The 12,857-nt window shown below is 43.5% G+C and overlaps 1 protein-coding gene across 4 annotated transcripts in view; it reads right to left on the reverse strand.

Moving 5' to 3' along the window:
* Positions 1–12,857, reverse strand: part of ULK2 (unc-51 like autophagy activating kinase 2) — a 219,040-nt gene that overhangs the window by 189,652 nt on the left and 16,531 nt on the right. For all 4 annotated transcript variants that reach the window (XM_030222096.1, XM_030222094.1, XM_030222095.1 and 1 more), the window contains exon 3: positions 3,415–3,456. In XM_030222096.1, the coding sequence (XP_030077956.1) occupies positions 3,415–3,456 (42 nt within the window). The remainder of the gene's footprint in view (positions 1–3,414; positions 3,457–12,857) is intronic.

The raw sequence follows: 12,857 nt of genomic DNA on the forward strand, positions 1-12,857 counted from the left end.
CAAGGAACGGAGAAAGATCTCTTTACTGAGACCCTGTGAGCAGTTATATTTCCTGAACTCCCCAGGCCCTACCCAGGTAGTAAACAAATGTTTAGTTTTATAATTGATCCATATTCAGTTACCTATTATTGCTTGCTGATTTCACCTTTTTTCTGTTCACTGTTCAAATTCTGTGACAATAAACCTTATTTAGTTTATTGACTCTGCTGTCCTGGACTAAGAATCCTGGTTCATGTTTTGGGGTCTGTGGGTGCTTTCTGGGAACTGTGGGATCCCTGAAGTATGGCCCCAGTTTCCTAGAAATCACCAGGGAATAACCTGAGAGACTAGTCCAGAGGCAAATGGGAGCCAGTCAGTAGTTGGAGGGTGCTAGTATAGAGTACAAGCCCAAGTGCAGGCAAGGATGGGCAGTGCTGGGCAGACCTTTCAGGTGGCCTCAGGGTAACCCCAGGTGGGTGCTAGGCGTTTCGTGACAGACTTTTGTCCTTTTTTTGTGGCAGCATGGTGGGATTGTCAAGCTGAGTATGGCATGAGCGGTTCAGAGCTTTTACCTGTAACATCCAGACACACAGCATGGTGAACGAGTGCAGCAGTAACAGGGTCCTTTTCCTGTTTTGTTTTTTGGTAGTGTTAGGAGATTAGCAACGTGCTGATTGCAACTGGTAGAAGCCCTCAGACACCGGATATGCCTGACCTAACACAAGAACGACCAGATGACCTCAGCAAGGAGGAGTGGCAGGACCTGCCTGTGTGGAGTTCTCCTGGTGGGAGACCACACCCACCGAGATCCATCAGATCTACATGGTACTGCAACAGTGGCAGGACCAATAGCAGTGAGAGGAATGGGAGCTCCAGCTGCAGAAACTGAAGAGATGGAAATGGCCCATATCCAAAGCTCCAGCCGAATCCCTGCGCCAAGGTCAGAGGCAGGATCCACAGCCCAGATTAGGCCCAACTTGTTTGCACAGTTTGATGATACATGAAGTGACATAGACGGCTATCTGTCTTCGAAACAATTTCCTGCCTCAATGAGATTCCTCTGAAAGACTGAGGGTGCTATCTGGGAGGAAAGACCACTGATAGAGCACTTGAGGGATGCCAAAGACTGTCCATAATGATGTGCTCCCAGTTCGAGGAGGTGCACAAATTTTTGTTGAAATAAGAGCAACCGTAGTAGGACATACATTTTCAACAGAAATATGTCCCCACCACAACCACATTCCCTTCCAATGACTCGAATTCCCCCTAATCTCCCTTGCCAATTTCAGATAATTAATGGAGAGTAATTGGGTCAGATCTCAAGGAAGCATAACCCCCAAATAACAGATAGCTGAATGAACAAAATGGAATGGGAAAGTCTGCTGTAAAAGTTGCTCCTCTAGCGGTATCGTATTTAAGCCTAACATCTCAGATTTATCCATATTAACCTTAAAACCTACTACAGTGTAATGTCCACTGGGGATTGCATACGTGAAACAAAATATCATCAGAGAAGAGCGCCAACTTATGCTCTTGAGAACCAACCTGTAGCCCCTGCACATCGCTATTTTCCCCGAGTACTGATAGTCAACGGTTCAAAGCAAAACGTAGAGAGGACAGTGGACAACGTTGTCTCGTACTCCACTGCACAGGAAAAGCCTCAGAATAAGAACCATTAATTCTAACCGGGGAACCGGGTTTGCATAAAGGGAACATACCCAAGTACAAAAGCGAGGACCAAACCCCACCTTGTCCAAGACCCCTCATAAGAAAGCCCAGCGGACTCTATCAAAGGCCTTTTCTGTGTCTGTAGCCAACACTACCACCTTATCCAGGGACCGCTGAACTCCATAAATCAAATGTAACGTCCTACGGATATAATCACCCCACCTGTTTATGAATAAAGCCAGAATGGTCAGTATGAATGAACCCAGGGAGGACTCGTGCTAACCATTCAGCCAAAATCTTGGCTATGAGTTTTACATCTAAATTTAGTAGAGAAATGGGTCTATAAGATCTACAAATAGTAGGGTCGGAAAAAAAAGCCGAAAAAATCTGGAGAAAATACCAGGAAGGAAAAACAGAATAAATTAAATAAATAAAGATGATTACCAGCAAGGGAAGGAACTCTTGATAGCAAAAAAAATATTGTGACAAGCGCAGCGTGAGAAGACGACTACGCGAACGCCACCTCACAGCTCTGTGGAAAAAAATAAAGACTGAGGGACCCACGCCTGAGCGTCAGGTGAGAATGCAGCAGTGCACGAGTGGTGGGACGCTGCTAGAGCTTTCTATAGTGCTAGCTATTCAGTGTCCGCACTGGAGCTCTGTCGGATGATTTCACCCACATATAGGAATAATGTGGCCTGCTTGTCCTCGGAGAATTAATCTATCCCCTTCTCACTCCGAGGATGAGCATCTGATGCATGAGACAGAATAAGGCAGTATATAAACCTAAGAATAGAAGTCTCATGACCAGCCTTCACTTGAATGGCATCGTTCCAACTGACAACACAGGAAAGCATGTGTTTTCTTTTCCAGCCTGGCATTTTCTTTACATCCCCTTCAGAGCAGCCCCTGTCAAAGCTATAGCACCACGAGCCTTTATTCAAAAATGCTTAAGATTTTTTCCCCTCTTTTTAAATCCCCCCCCCCAAAAAAACACCGTAGCAAAATTGCTCAGTCAGGAGCTACAAATCACAACCCCATCGAAACCCATATACAAATGCATCCCAAATCTGATTGTAGGTAAATCAGTGAGACAAATAATACCTCATCTGAACAAATAATTGCAAATTGAACTGAATCAGATACATTTACCCAGCAAAGCAGCTAACAGTGTGCCAGTACTGAGCCAAAATCCAAGTCAGCCCATTCAACAGCAGACAGGTTCCCATAAAACTTGAATCACATTTCAGTACCAATTTATACTCTGTACTGTTTGCTAAAAACTAATCCCACTTATATAACCTTTTCAAATAATTTGAACTTTTACTGGAACTTAGCACCAAGTTATACAGCAGACTGAGCACTTACACAAACAGCTCAGTGCACGGTACCAGTGGGAAACTACTGCCTGCCACTAATCTGAGCAGACATTTGTGCCAACCTACGAAACTAGCTTTCACTCTATTTACAGGCACAGTCTGACAGCACAAATTAGCTGAGTGCCCACAGAAGAGCAAATGCCCTGAACACCACTGAGACTATCACCTTTCTTCACAAAGCACATGGTTTTTCAATCCAGCAATGGCTGCCTCAAACACAATCCATATTTTTAGATTAATCAAATTGTATTTCAGTAGCATAAGCAGCTTTTGTGAAGACAAAAGTCAGGCATGAGGTTCGAAAGTTCTACTAAAAAATGACAGCTATGTTCTGGCTAAACAGATGCAGAATGCATTGAACAGCATCAGTAAAACAAGGAACACAAACCTGGACATCATAAAGAGCCACGATGTTTTCATGTTGCAGTTCCTAGAAAAGCAAAACAGAAACAATGATGGCAAATAATTTTTTTTTTAATTTGTTACCCCCTAAGTAATTACTTAAGGCCTTAATGTGAACTCACTACTAAACCAAACCTGGTGTTGAAATATATACACAGTGCCTGATTCGTCAAGGTCTCTTCCCATAAACACAAGAAAATAGACTGAGGGTCTGTTTACTAAAATACATTAGGCAGTTAACATGGAAATGAGTGCACATTTAACAATGAAAACAGCAACTTGACGTTTAGTGCTCGCTATTTCCTGCTTTAAATTAAACATTAGAATGATATGGGGAATGGGCTTGGAATAGACCTTGTAAGTAATATGCAATTATTGTGCTGTGTGTATTTCTTTGTTAAAACACTCTGCTAAGTTCTTTGCTTTGGTAAGAGATGTAGTGGGAAAGTACAGATTAAAATATAACAAAAATACATTCTGTGTGTCATGTGAAGTCTGCTTAGATTTTAGGTGTAATAGGAAATTTTAAATAAATAATAAATTTAGAATCAAAAAGTAGCATAAGTGTTATCTGCAATGCAGTTAATACACAGTGTACTGTCTTTGCATTAACTGTATGGGAAGATCATGAGCACTCCAAGAGTTAACATTGAGGCTTTGCAGCTACTGCAGGTTACCTGCAAAATTTATACCTTTTAGTAAAGTGGGTCCTTACTGCAGAATGTCATTTAAGGCTTATTTAATGCAGTGTAACTATCCGATTGGCCAACCCAGCATTTTAAAAAGTAAATATTCAGCACTGCCAAATATAAAGTGCTGGCCACCAACTGCTGTCCTTATAGTGGCTGAATATTGCCACTTTTGTGTTCCCTTTGCACCATCCTAACTACACCCACGAACCACACGGACAGTGCTGCAGCAGTTAGAGTGAATTTCAGGCAGTACTATCCATGGTTAAAAGAGTTATTAGTTTACTGGCCACCACTAAAGGTAACTCCTTTTGAATACTGGACCATTGACAGCAAAATCTGAAATCTATTACACTTTGTTCCAAGGTTTATAATACACAGGAGAGGTGAAATGACCGGTTACTAACTGATGCTGACATCTTGACCATTCCAGAAGTGATCACAAGTTTCAAAGTGCTGCCAATTCAGCCATTTTTTTTTCAGGGAAATTTAAAAGAAAAGGAGTTAAAATGTCCCAATTAAGGCTAACTACAGATTACAGTAACTTGGTTTCGACCCATCCCATATCTATGACAGCGCCACAGGAACTCAAAAACAGAGTGATTGATCCTGCAGATTTAAGTGCACTTAAGAGACGGCTGCATTGTCAGATGCCAATACAGCAGATGCATCTGTGCTATGATGAAAGGACCAAAGTAAGGGATTCAAAATATCAATTTGGTATCACTTAATATGAAAAGATAAAGTGACTGATTATATGTAACATATGTGCACAATGTTAATCCATTAAGAATGTAGAGCACGGGAGCCTCAAATTCTAATTGATGTATGGGTTCAGTGTTAGCAACAGGCTTATGAACCTCAACATGCATATGCTGGGAGAGAGGAGACATGATAGAGACGTTTAAATATCTCAAGGGCATTTATGTACAGGAAGTGAGCATTTTTCAACTGAAAGAGAACTCTGGAATGAGGGGGCATACGATGAAGAGGGAATAGGCTTAGGAGGAATCTAAGCAAGTATTATTTCACAGAAAGGGTGGTGGAGGCATGGAATAGCCTCCCGGTGGAGGTTGTGGAGTCGAGGACTGTCAGAATTTAAAAAGGCATGGGATAAGCCTGTGGGATCGCTTAGGAAAAGGAAGAGTTAGGGGTTACAGAGGATGGGCAGACTGGATGGGTCATATGGCCTTTATCTACTGTTATGTTTCTATCTTTCTAAAGAAATTAGTACAATACCAGATTATACAAACCAACTTCAATTATCCAACACCCCAATACTTTGGTGCTGTACTGAACAGCATGTCTAAACAACTCCCTAATGCTCAACACTAATGAGATGTAAATATAGACGCACACATACCATTGAGCATTAGGGAGTTGTTTAGATGTTAGGGGGAGGACAGTGCCTGGCATATGCACTAAAGAGCTGTGCATTAAGCACAGCTCTTTGGCACATGCCCAGAACACCAGACAGGAAGAGGGAAAAAGGAAGAAGAGGTGCTGGTTGTTAGTTAGTGCTCAAGAAGGAGCAAGGGAGAGGAGGCACCAGCTCTGTATTTGCTTCCCATCTAGCGCATGTGAAGTTGCTGCTTCAAGGGGGTGGGATTTTAACTTTTTATTACTAAGTCACAGCAAATTCCTCTGAACCAGCCTCATAACTGTCATTTGATCTGTACTTTCTGAAAGACCTGCTATTTTGCTGTTAAACACGGATAAAGGAGAAACCAGAAGCCATCAGAATAATTTGTGGGTATTAGAGGTTAAGACAGGAAAGGGTTGACTCCTCTAGTGCACATCTGCTAGCCACAAAATAAAGAAGCTTCAGTAGCTGGAGTAAACTGGCTTTAGCATACTGCAGGAAACACAGTGCTCAAACATAATCACGGTGCAAGTGGCCATTTTGAGCTGCTCAAAACCACCTTTCTGGATAAATACAGGTTGCGTCCATTGGGATGCAAAAAAAAATGCAATCGCTTCTCAGCCTCTTCAAACACCCAATGCCAGTTCCAAGCTGGTGTGGGGTTCCCGGCGGTAAGGATGCCCTTGTTCAAGACGCTCTTCGTAAAGCGTTGGAGGGAATAGGAAATCACCTAATTTAAATGGTATTAGCATGCTTCCTTGTGACTCTAGGCAAGTCACTTTGCCCTGGTACAAAATAAGTACCTGAATATATGTAAACCGCTTTGAATGTAGTTGCAAAAACCTCAGAAAGGCAGTATATCAAGTCCCATTTCCCTTTTTGTGGTATCCTTTGGTGCACTTGTTCCCCGCGCTAGACCCCTCTGTGCATTCTGCGCTAGCAAATTTGGGTGCTAGTCCGGCACTAATGGCCTCTAGCACCTGCATTTGCTTCTGAGCATCGAGGCCAAATGCTTTGAACTGAGCCATGACCAATTGAAAGTTTAGAGCTGGCATCAACAGTTTCACACCTAGCCTTTAATCCAATCTTAAGCAACATAGAGTGGAAGGAACAAAAAAGTTCCAAGGACTTCCAGCAGTCCATTTCTTCAAATCATAAAAAGGTTTTTATTCGGGAGGGGGGGGATCCAAGATGGCGCCAGCACGCCGAACTTAGCAAGATCGCTCTGAGTGTCCATTTGAACTTCTATTTTCTTGCTAACAATAATGCCACATACCAAGAGAAAGGGGAATGTAAGAGCTTTACCCTCTCCAGCTCTTACCTCTTCCCCGAGACAAAGGACCCTGGACGAATTTGCGGTCGACGCCCGCCGGAGGTAACCGGAGTTGAGGTCCCACTAGGCTCTGAGGCAGGGAACTCGGAACCCCTGGGACATGAAGTGTCTCTCTCTCCTCCGGATGCTGCGATTCCTCCCTGCCCTGCTTTGTGTGAGAAGCAAGCTGCTCGACAGGACCCGGAAGTCGGAAGCCCTGAGGCCTGCAGTGGGGGTTCCCTCTCGGAACGAGAGGCTGAGGTTGATGTGATCTCAGAAGGGTATACTGTTTCAGCCCCTCCTAGGGAGGTAACACTTGAACTATTATGGAAGTCTATGGAGAAAACGCAAGCTATGATTCCTGAATCAATGAGAGAAACAAGAAATTTGACTTTAACTGTTGGCCAACTCTCTAACTCGTTTCTTAAATTAGAACAAGATTTTAAGGAACAAATAAAGAATAACTATGCTGAAACAGAAAATTAAGGAAAATGTATTAGCAGTGATAAAAGATAGTACAAGCATGCGTCAAAAAATTGAGATAAGATTGAAAACTATAATAGAAGGCTTAATATGAGGATTTTGAATTTTCCAAGGCCGACGGGAATGTCACCCATGGACATGTTTTAAAAATTCTTGATTGAAAATTTGAAATATTCTTCACAACAAATTCCTCCGGTAAATAAGATTTTCTTTTTATCTTCAAAAAGAAGCCAAGGCGACAATCAGGAAGGTTTGGAAGAAGAAAAATCCGATGAACTAAATGATATATCTTTAATATTGGAAGACTCATTGACTGAGGTAGCAAGTAGAGCTACTTTGTTAATTTCCTTTGTTTTCGAACAAGATTACAATGCAGTTTTGAAGTTATTCTTTAAAAATATTCACCAGAAATTTTATGGACAAAAACTTTGGATCTTTCCGGATGTTACGAAAGTAACACAAGAAAGAAGAAAAAAAATTTTGGAAATGAGAGAAGAGACGAGGTCTTTGGGTGCAACTTTTCTTCTTGCATATCCATGCAAATGTATAGTAAAATATCTATTGCGAAACAATTAAGAGACTTCATAGACTTGAAAAAGATAGTCAAATGAATAAAGAACATAGCAGTAGTAGAAGATGGTTTAAGGGTATGTGGCCTATTTCTTAAATTTTGCCCGTTTATTTTCTCTGGAATTTCTTTCCCCCCCTCCCCCCCCCCAAACAATGTGGTATAAGGTAGACATATATGTTTGGTAATTTGGATAGATATTATTATATCTTTTGTTTAATTGATGTCTAATATTACCTGTAACAAGATTAATGCTTGTGTATAAATTAAATTCACAAATAAATAAAAGGTTTTTATTCTCTAATGAATATGCAGGAGATAGATTTGCATACCAAGGAGGCAGTGCATGTAAATTTCTCTCCTGCAAATTCATTGTGGATATACTGAAAATCTAATCTGCCTGGGGCGAGGACCAGACTTATCTACCCCAGTCTAGTGTCCCACCACCACCACTATTTAAACTTTTTTTTTTTTTTTTTTGGAGTCCACGTGATGCGATGAGCTGAGCAGACGTGCAGTGCTGCAGCTCGTGGGCCTCAACCCCGTACTCTTAAAAATACTGCTCGAAAAACATCAATAAAATAGCCGCCGGCTACAGCATAACTGCATGGACAAATACCTGAACAAAACCTCCATTGGAATGGCGCTTCGGACCGGGAAAAAAGAGAAAGAAAAGGTTAAGTTGCCTGCCTCCGAGTCTAAAATGGCGGGCGAACCACAACAATGTGAACAAGCGTTTTCGACGTCGCAACTGGAGCAACTAACAGCCGCGGTGGCGAAGGCCTGGCAGCCTCGGTGGGACACTGTTGAACAAAAAATAGACACTTTCCACGCTAAGTTGGAGGGACTGGAGACCCGCGCGGAGGATCTTTCTGTGCGGGTTTCGGCTTTAGAAGATGACTCACAGGCCTATAACGTGGATATCCGCGAAATTAAACAACAGCTCCAGGAGCATTACGATAAACTGGAGGACTTAGAAAACCGCTCCAGGAGGAACAATGTGAGAATTGTAGGCATCTCGGAAAACATACCGGACAGAAACTTAGTGCCTTGGCTCACAGACTGGCTATCTAAAGAATTGGCCTTATCAGACTCCCTTGGGCCTTTAGTACTTGAGCGTGCACACCGCGTGGGACGCAAAACTGATAGTCAAAAGAGACCTCGTGTCATAGTGGCGCGAGTGCTCAACTACCGCTCTAAAATGGAAATACTGAATGGATTTATGATTAGGAGGGGAGACTTAACACACGAGGGGCGCCCAGTTTTGATGTTTCAGGACTACTCCTTTGGCGTACAAGAGCAACGGAAAAAATTCCATCAGATATGCTCAATGCTAGCACAGAAACAAATTCGCTTCAGGCTCCAATACCCAGCTACACTAAAAGTTCTGATACAAGGACAGTGGCACACTTTCCAAACACCAGAAGAAGCCAAGACTGGATTACAGGAGAAGGACATCTCTGAGGGTGATTGAAAGTCCTAAACGCTTGCTGTGAGTCGGCGACTAATATAAATAGCAGCAGCAGTAAGTACACGAAACTTAAATTATACGGGGAGGAGGGCTCCTCGCTACACAGGTGGACTCTAGCCGTACCCAGGCGCAGGTCTGGGCCTGGATGATGGCAGAGGGATGGAAGAAAGGGCGGGGGGTAAGGGGGGGATTGGGATTTGGGATGTTATTAAGTTCAAAATCAAAGAGTACCAGAAGTTTAAAATTACTGTATGTTAAGGATCAATGGGGTAATATGGAACACTTAGGCAACTTGGGTAGTTGGGGTGAGTGGTCGGGGAACTGGGGGGATCTTACAGTTAAAGAACAGCGAGAGACCGTAAAGTTGGGGGGCAAGATCACTAAAAATGGTGAGTATAGTAAGCATGTCCACTAGAATTGTAACCTGGAATGTAGGAGGAATAAGCTCCCCGATTAAAAGATCTAAGATCTTATCAGCATTGAAAAGACATAAAGCTGATGCGGCATGCTTGCAGGAAACCCGCCTCACGGAGAAAGAACATTTAAAGCTGCAAAAATCATGGGTTAGCGAAGTATTTGCCGCCCCATCTCGCGGTAGGAAGGGAGGAGTTGCTGTGCTATTTCGAAAAGGACTCCCCTATAAAGCTACAATCTTGGAAAGGGGGGATAGAGGGGATTTTATTTTGCTAAAAGTGTGGCTAGAAGGGAGGAACCTGTTGCTGCTGGTATTATATGGGCCCAATAATTTTGATGCTGCATTCTTTAAAGACCTGGCCGGGAGATGTTTGCAGAGTGGGGGAGGAGATTTGATAGTAGCAGGGGATTTTAATGCGGTTATAGACCCTCGTCAAGATTGCACTAATATCCTGGCCTCCGACTACCGTGGGACGAGGGCGCGAGAGTTCCAAATGTTTAATAAAACGTTAGACTTAGTGGACACGTGGAGGGTGCTCCATCCTGGGGAGAGCGATTATACACATAGGTCAAGGGCACATGGCTCTCATGCCAGGATAGATTATATCATGTTGGCCCGTCCCTTGTTTCATCTGGTGGAGGCGGCAACCATAGGCCCCGAAGAAATATCCGACCACGCCCTGGTATGGGTAGATCTTAAGCTTAGGTCAGAGTTCAAGGGGGGGACGGGATGGAGGTATCCGGCTCATCTACATACTGACCCGCACCTGCGGGCGCACGTACAAAAGAGCTGGGAGCAATACATAGAGCATAATGGTATACATGCAGATCTCCAACCTGAGCTGTTCTGGTCAGCTTCAAAGGCAGTTCTGCGGGGGGCTATCATAGCTTACTGTAGCGTTAAGAATAAACGGAAAGCAGCTAGCATATTACTCTTAGAACGACAGCTACAGAGGGCTAAAAAGATACACTTACATCATCCCTCTTTGGCTACCCTGGAAAATTTAAAAGCCACTCGGGTAGCATTAAATAGTCTGCTGCATGAGAAAGAGGTGAAGTCTTCTTTGTTTTATAAATACAAATTAGAGAGGTTTGGGAACAAGGTAGGCAGAATGATGGGGCGATTAATTAAAACTGTAGGCGGCCCACGGACGGTGACCTCCCTAAAAAACCATAAGGGAGAACTCATAACTGATAATAGAAAAATAGGACAGACATTTACAGAATATTTTGCTACTTTATATCAAAAGCAAACACCTCCAAATGCACATGCAATACGAGATTATTTGCAGCACATAGACCTCCCCAAATTAACGGAGGAACAGCTGGAAACCTTAAACCAGCCATTGACAATGTCCAAGCTGCAGAGGGGGGTCAAAGCGTTAAAATTGCGGTCTGCACCGGGTCCAGACGGTTTTTCTGGGGAATACTATAAAATCCTGCCTGGTAAAGCCTTAGCAGCACTCCTGGAATATTTCCAAGAGGTCATTGAGGAAGGGAGTTTCCCACGATATGCGAACACAGCGTTGATAACGCTCATTCCTAAACCAGGGAAACCCTTAGACAAAGTGGAATCATATAGACCGATATCGCTATTAAATGTAGACACAAAAGTATTGGCGAAAATAATGGCAGATAGGCTGGCACACTGCTTGCCCTCACTGATAGGTACAGAGCAGGTGGGATTCGTGAGAGGCCGACAGGCGGTACATAATGTCAGGAAGCTCCTTTTGGCAATAGCAGCAAGTAGACAAAACGAGGTACCCACCCTGATTCTGAGTCTTGATGCTGAGAAAGCCTTTGACCGGGTCGGGTGGGACTTCATGTTTCAAACATTGGAAAAGATGGGTATAAGGGGGTGGTTTACACAAGCGGTAGAAACTCTATACTGTCAACCCAGAGCGAGTGTATTGGTGAATGGTATCAGGGAGACAGAGTTTCAGATTTACAGAGGTACCAGGCAGGGCTGCCCCCTGTCTCCCCTGCTGTTTCTATTGTCTCTGGAGCCCCTGATACGAACGGTCCTCACAGCCCCGGACCTACAAGGGGTTACATTGGTGGGTCATACAATAAAAATTCTGGCCTACGCAGATGACTTATTGGTGGTACTGAGGGAGCCCTCCAGAACCCTAGCACGATTACTAAAGATCATTGAACAATATGGGAGTCTCTCTGGCTTCCAATTAAACCTACACAAATCCACAGCACTTCCAGTGCTCCCGGAGATACAAGCAACCTGGCCTGGAATTTTTCCCCTACAATGGGCGCGGATCTCGCTGACCTATCTGGGAGTCCACATCCCCATGGATTTGTCCAAACTTTATGAACTCAATGTACAGCGGCTTTTGCGGGATACAAAAAAACAGTTGTTGGCCTGGAGGGCGCTGCCACTTTCTCTAATGGGACGAATTGCCCTGGTCAATATGGTCATAGTTCCTAGATGGCTGTATACATTTCAGACCCTCCCGCTCTTTTTAAAGAGGACTGATGAGCAACAACTGATAAAAACTGTGCAGGTCTTCGTATGGAGGGGGAAAAAGCCACGCCTCCCATACTCAGTGCTATGTATCCCGACAGAATATGGCGGCATGGGACTCCTGAACATCAAATTTATGACAGTGGCCAGTGGCATGCGCCATATAAATGACTGGTTCAGAGGAACTCAAGATTTCACAAACACAGCACTTGAACTACAACAGCACCCTGAAATACATTTTAGTACATACTTACATGTAAGGGGGCCCCAGATACCTTACATTTTGAGGGTTTCTGGAATAATGAAGACAGCAAGAATGGTGTGGAAATGGATTTGTAAACTTCACAACTTTTCAGCGAGGACCACTCCATACCTACCCATATGTGGAAATCCGGCCTTTGAGGCTGGCTTACTATATCCAGCTTTTCAGAGATGGGGACGCAGTGGGATGCGGTATTTACTACATGTTGTTACCCCGGAGGGAAAACTTAAATCCTTTCCGGAGCTACAGAAAGAATACTCTTTACGTCCCTCGGACGAATTCCATTACCTCCAGCTGAGGCATTATGTGCAATCTTTACCGTGGGAAGACTTAGCAGAGGACGTTCAAGAGGAACTAACTTCAGCCTTTTCTCTCACAGCGCAACAAAAGA

Source organism: Microcaecilia unicolor, chromosome 13 (assembly GCF_901765095.1).
Source record: "Microcaecilia unicolor chromosome 13, aMicUni1.1, whole genome shotgun sequence".
In the NCBI taxonomy this organism is placed as follows: domain Eukaryota; kingdom Metazoa; phylum Chordata; class Amphibia; order Gymnophiona; family Siphonopidae; genus Microcaecilia; species Microcaecilia unicolor.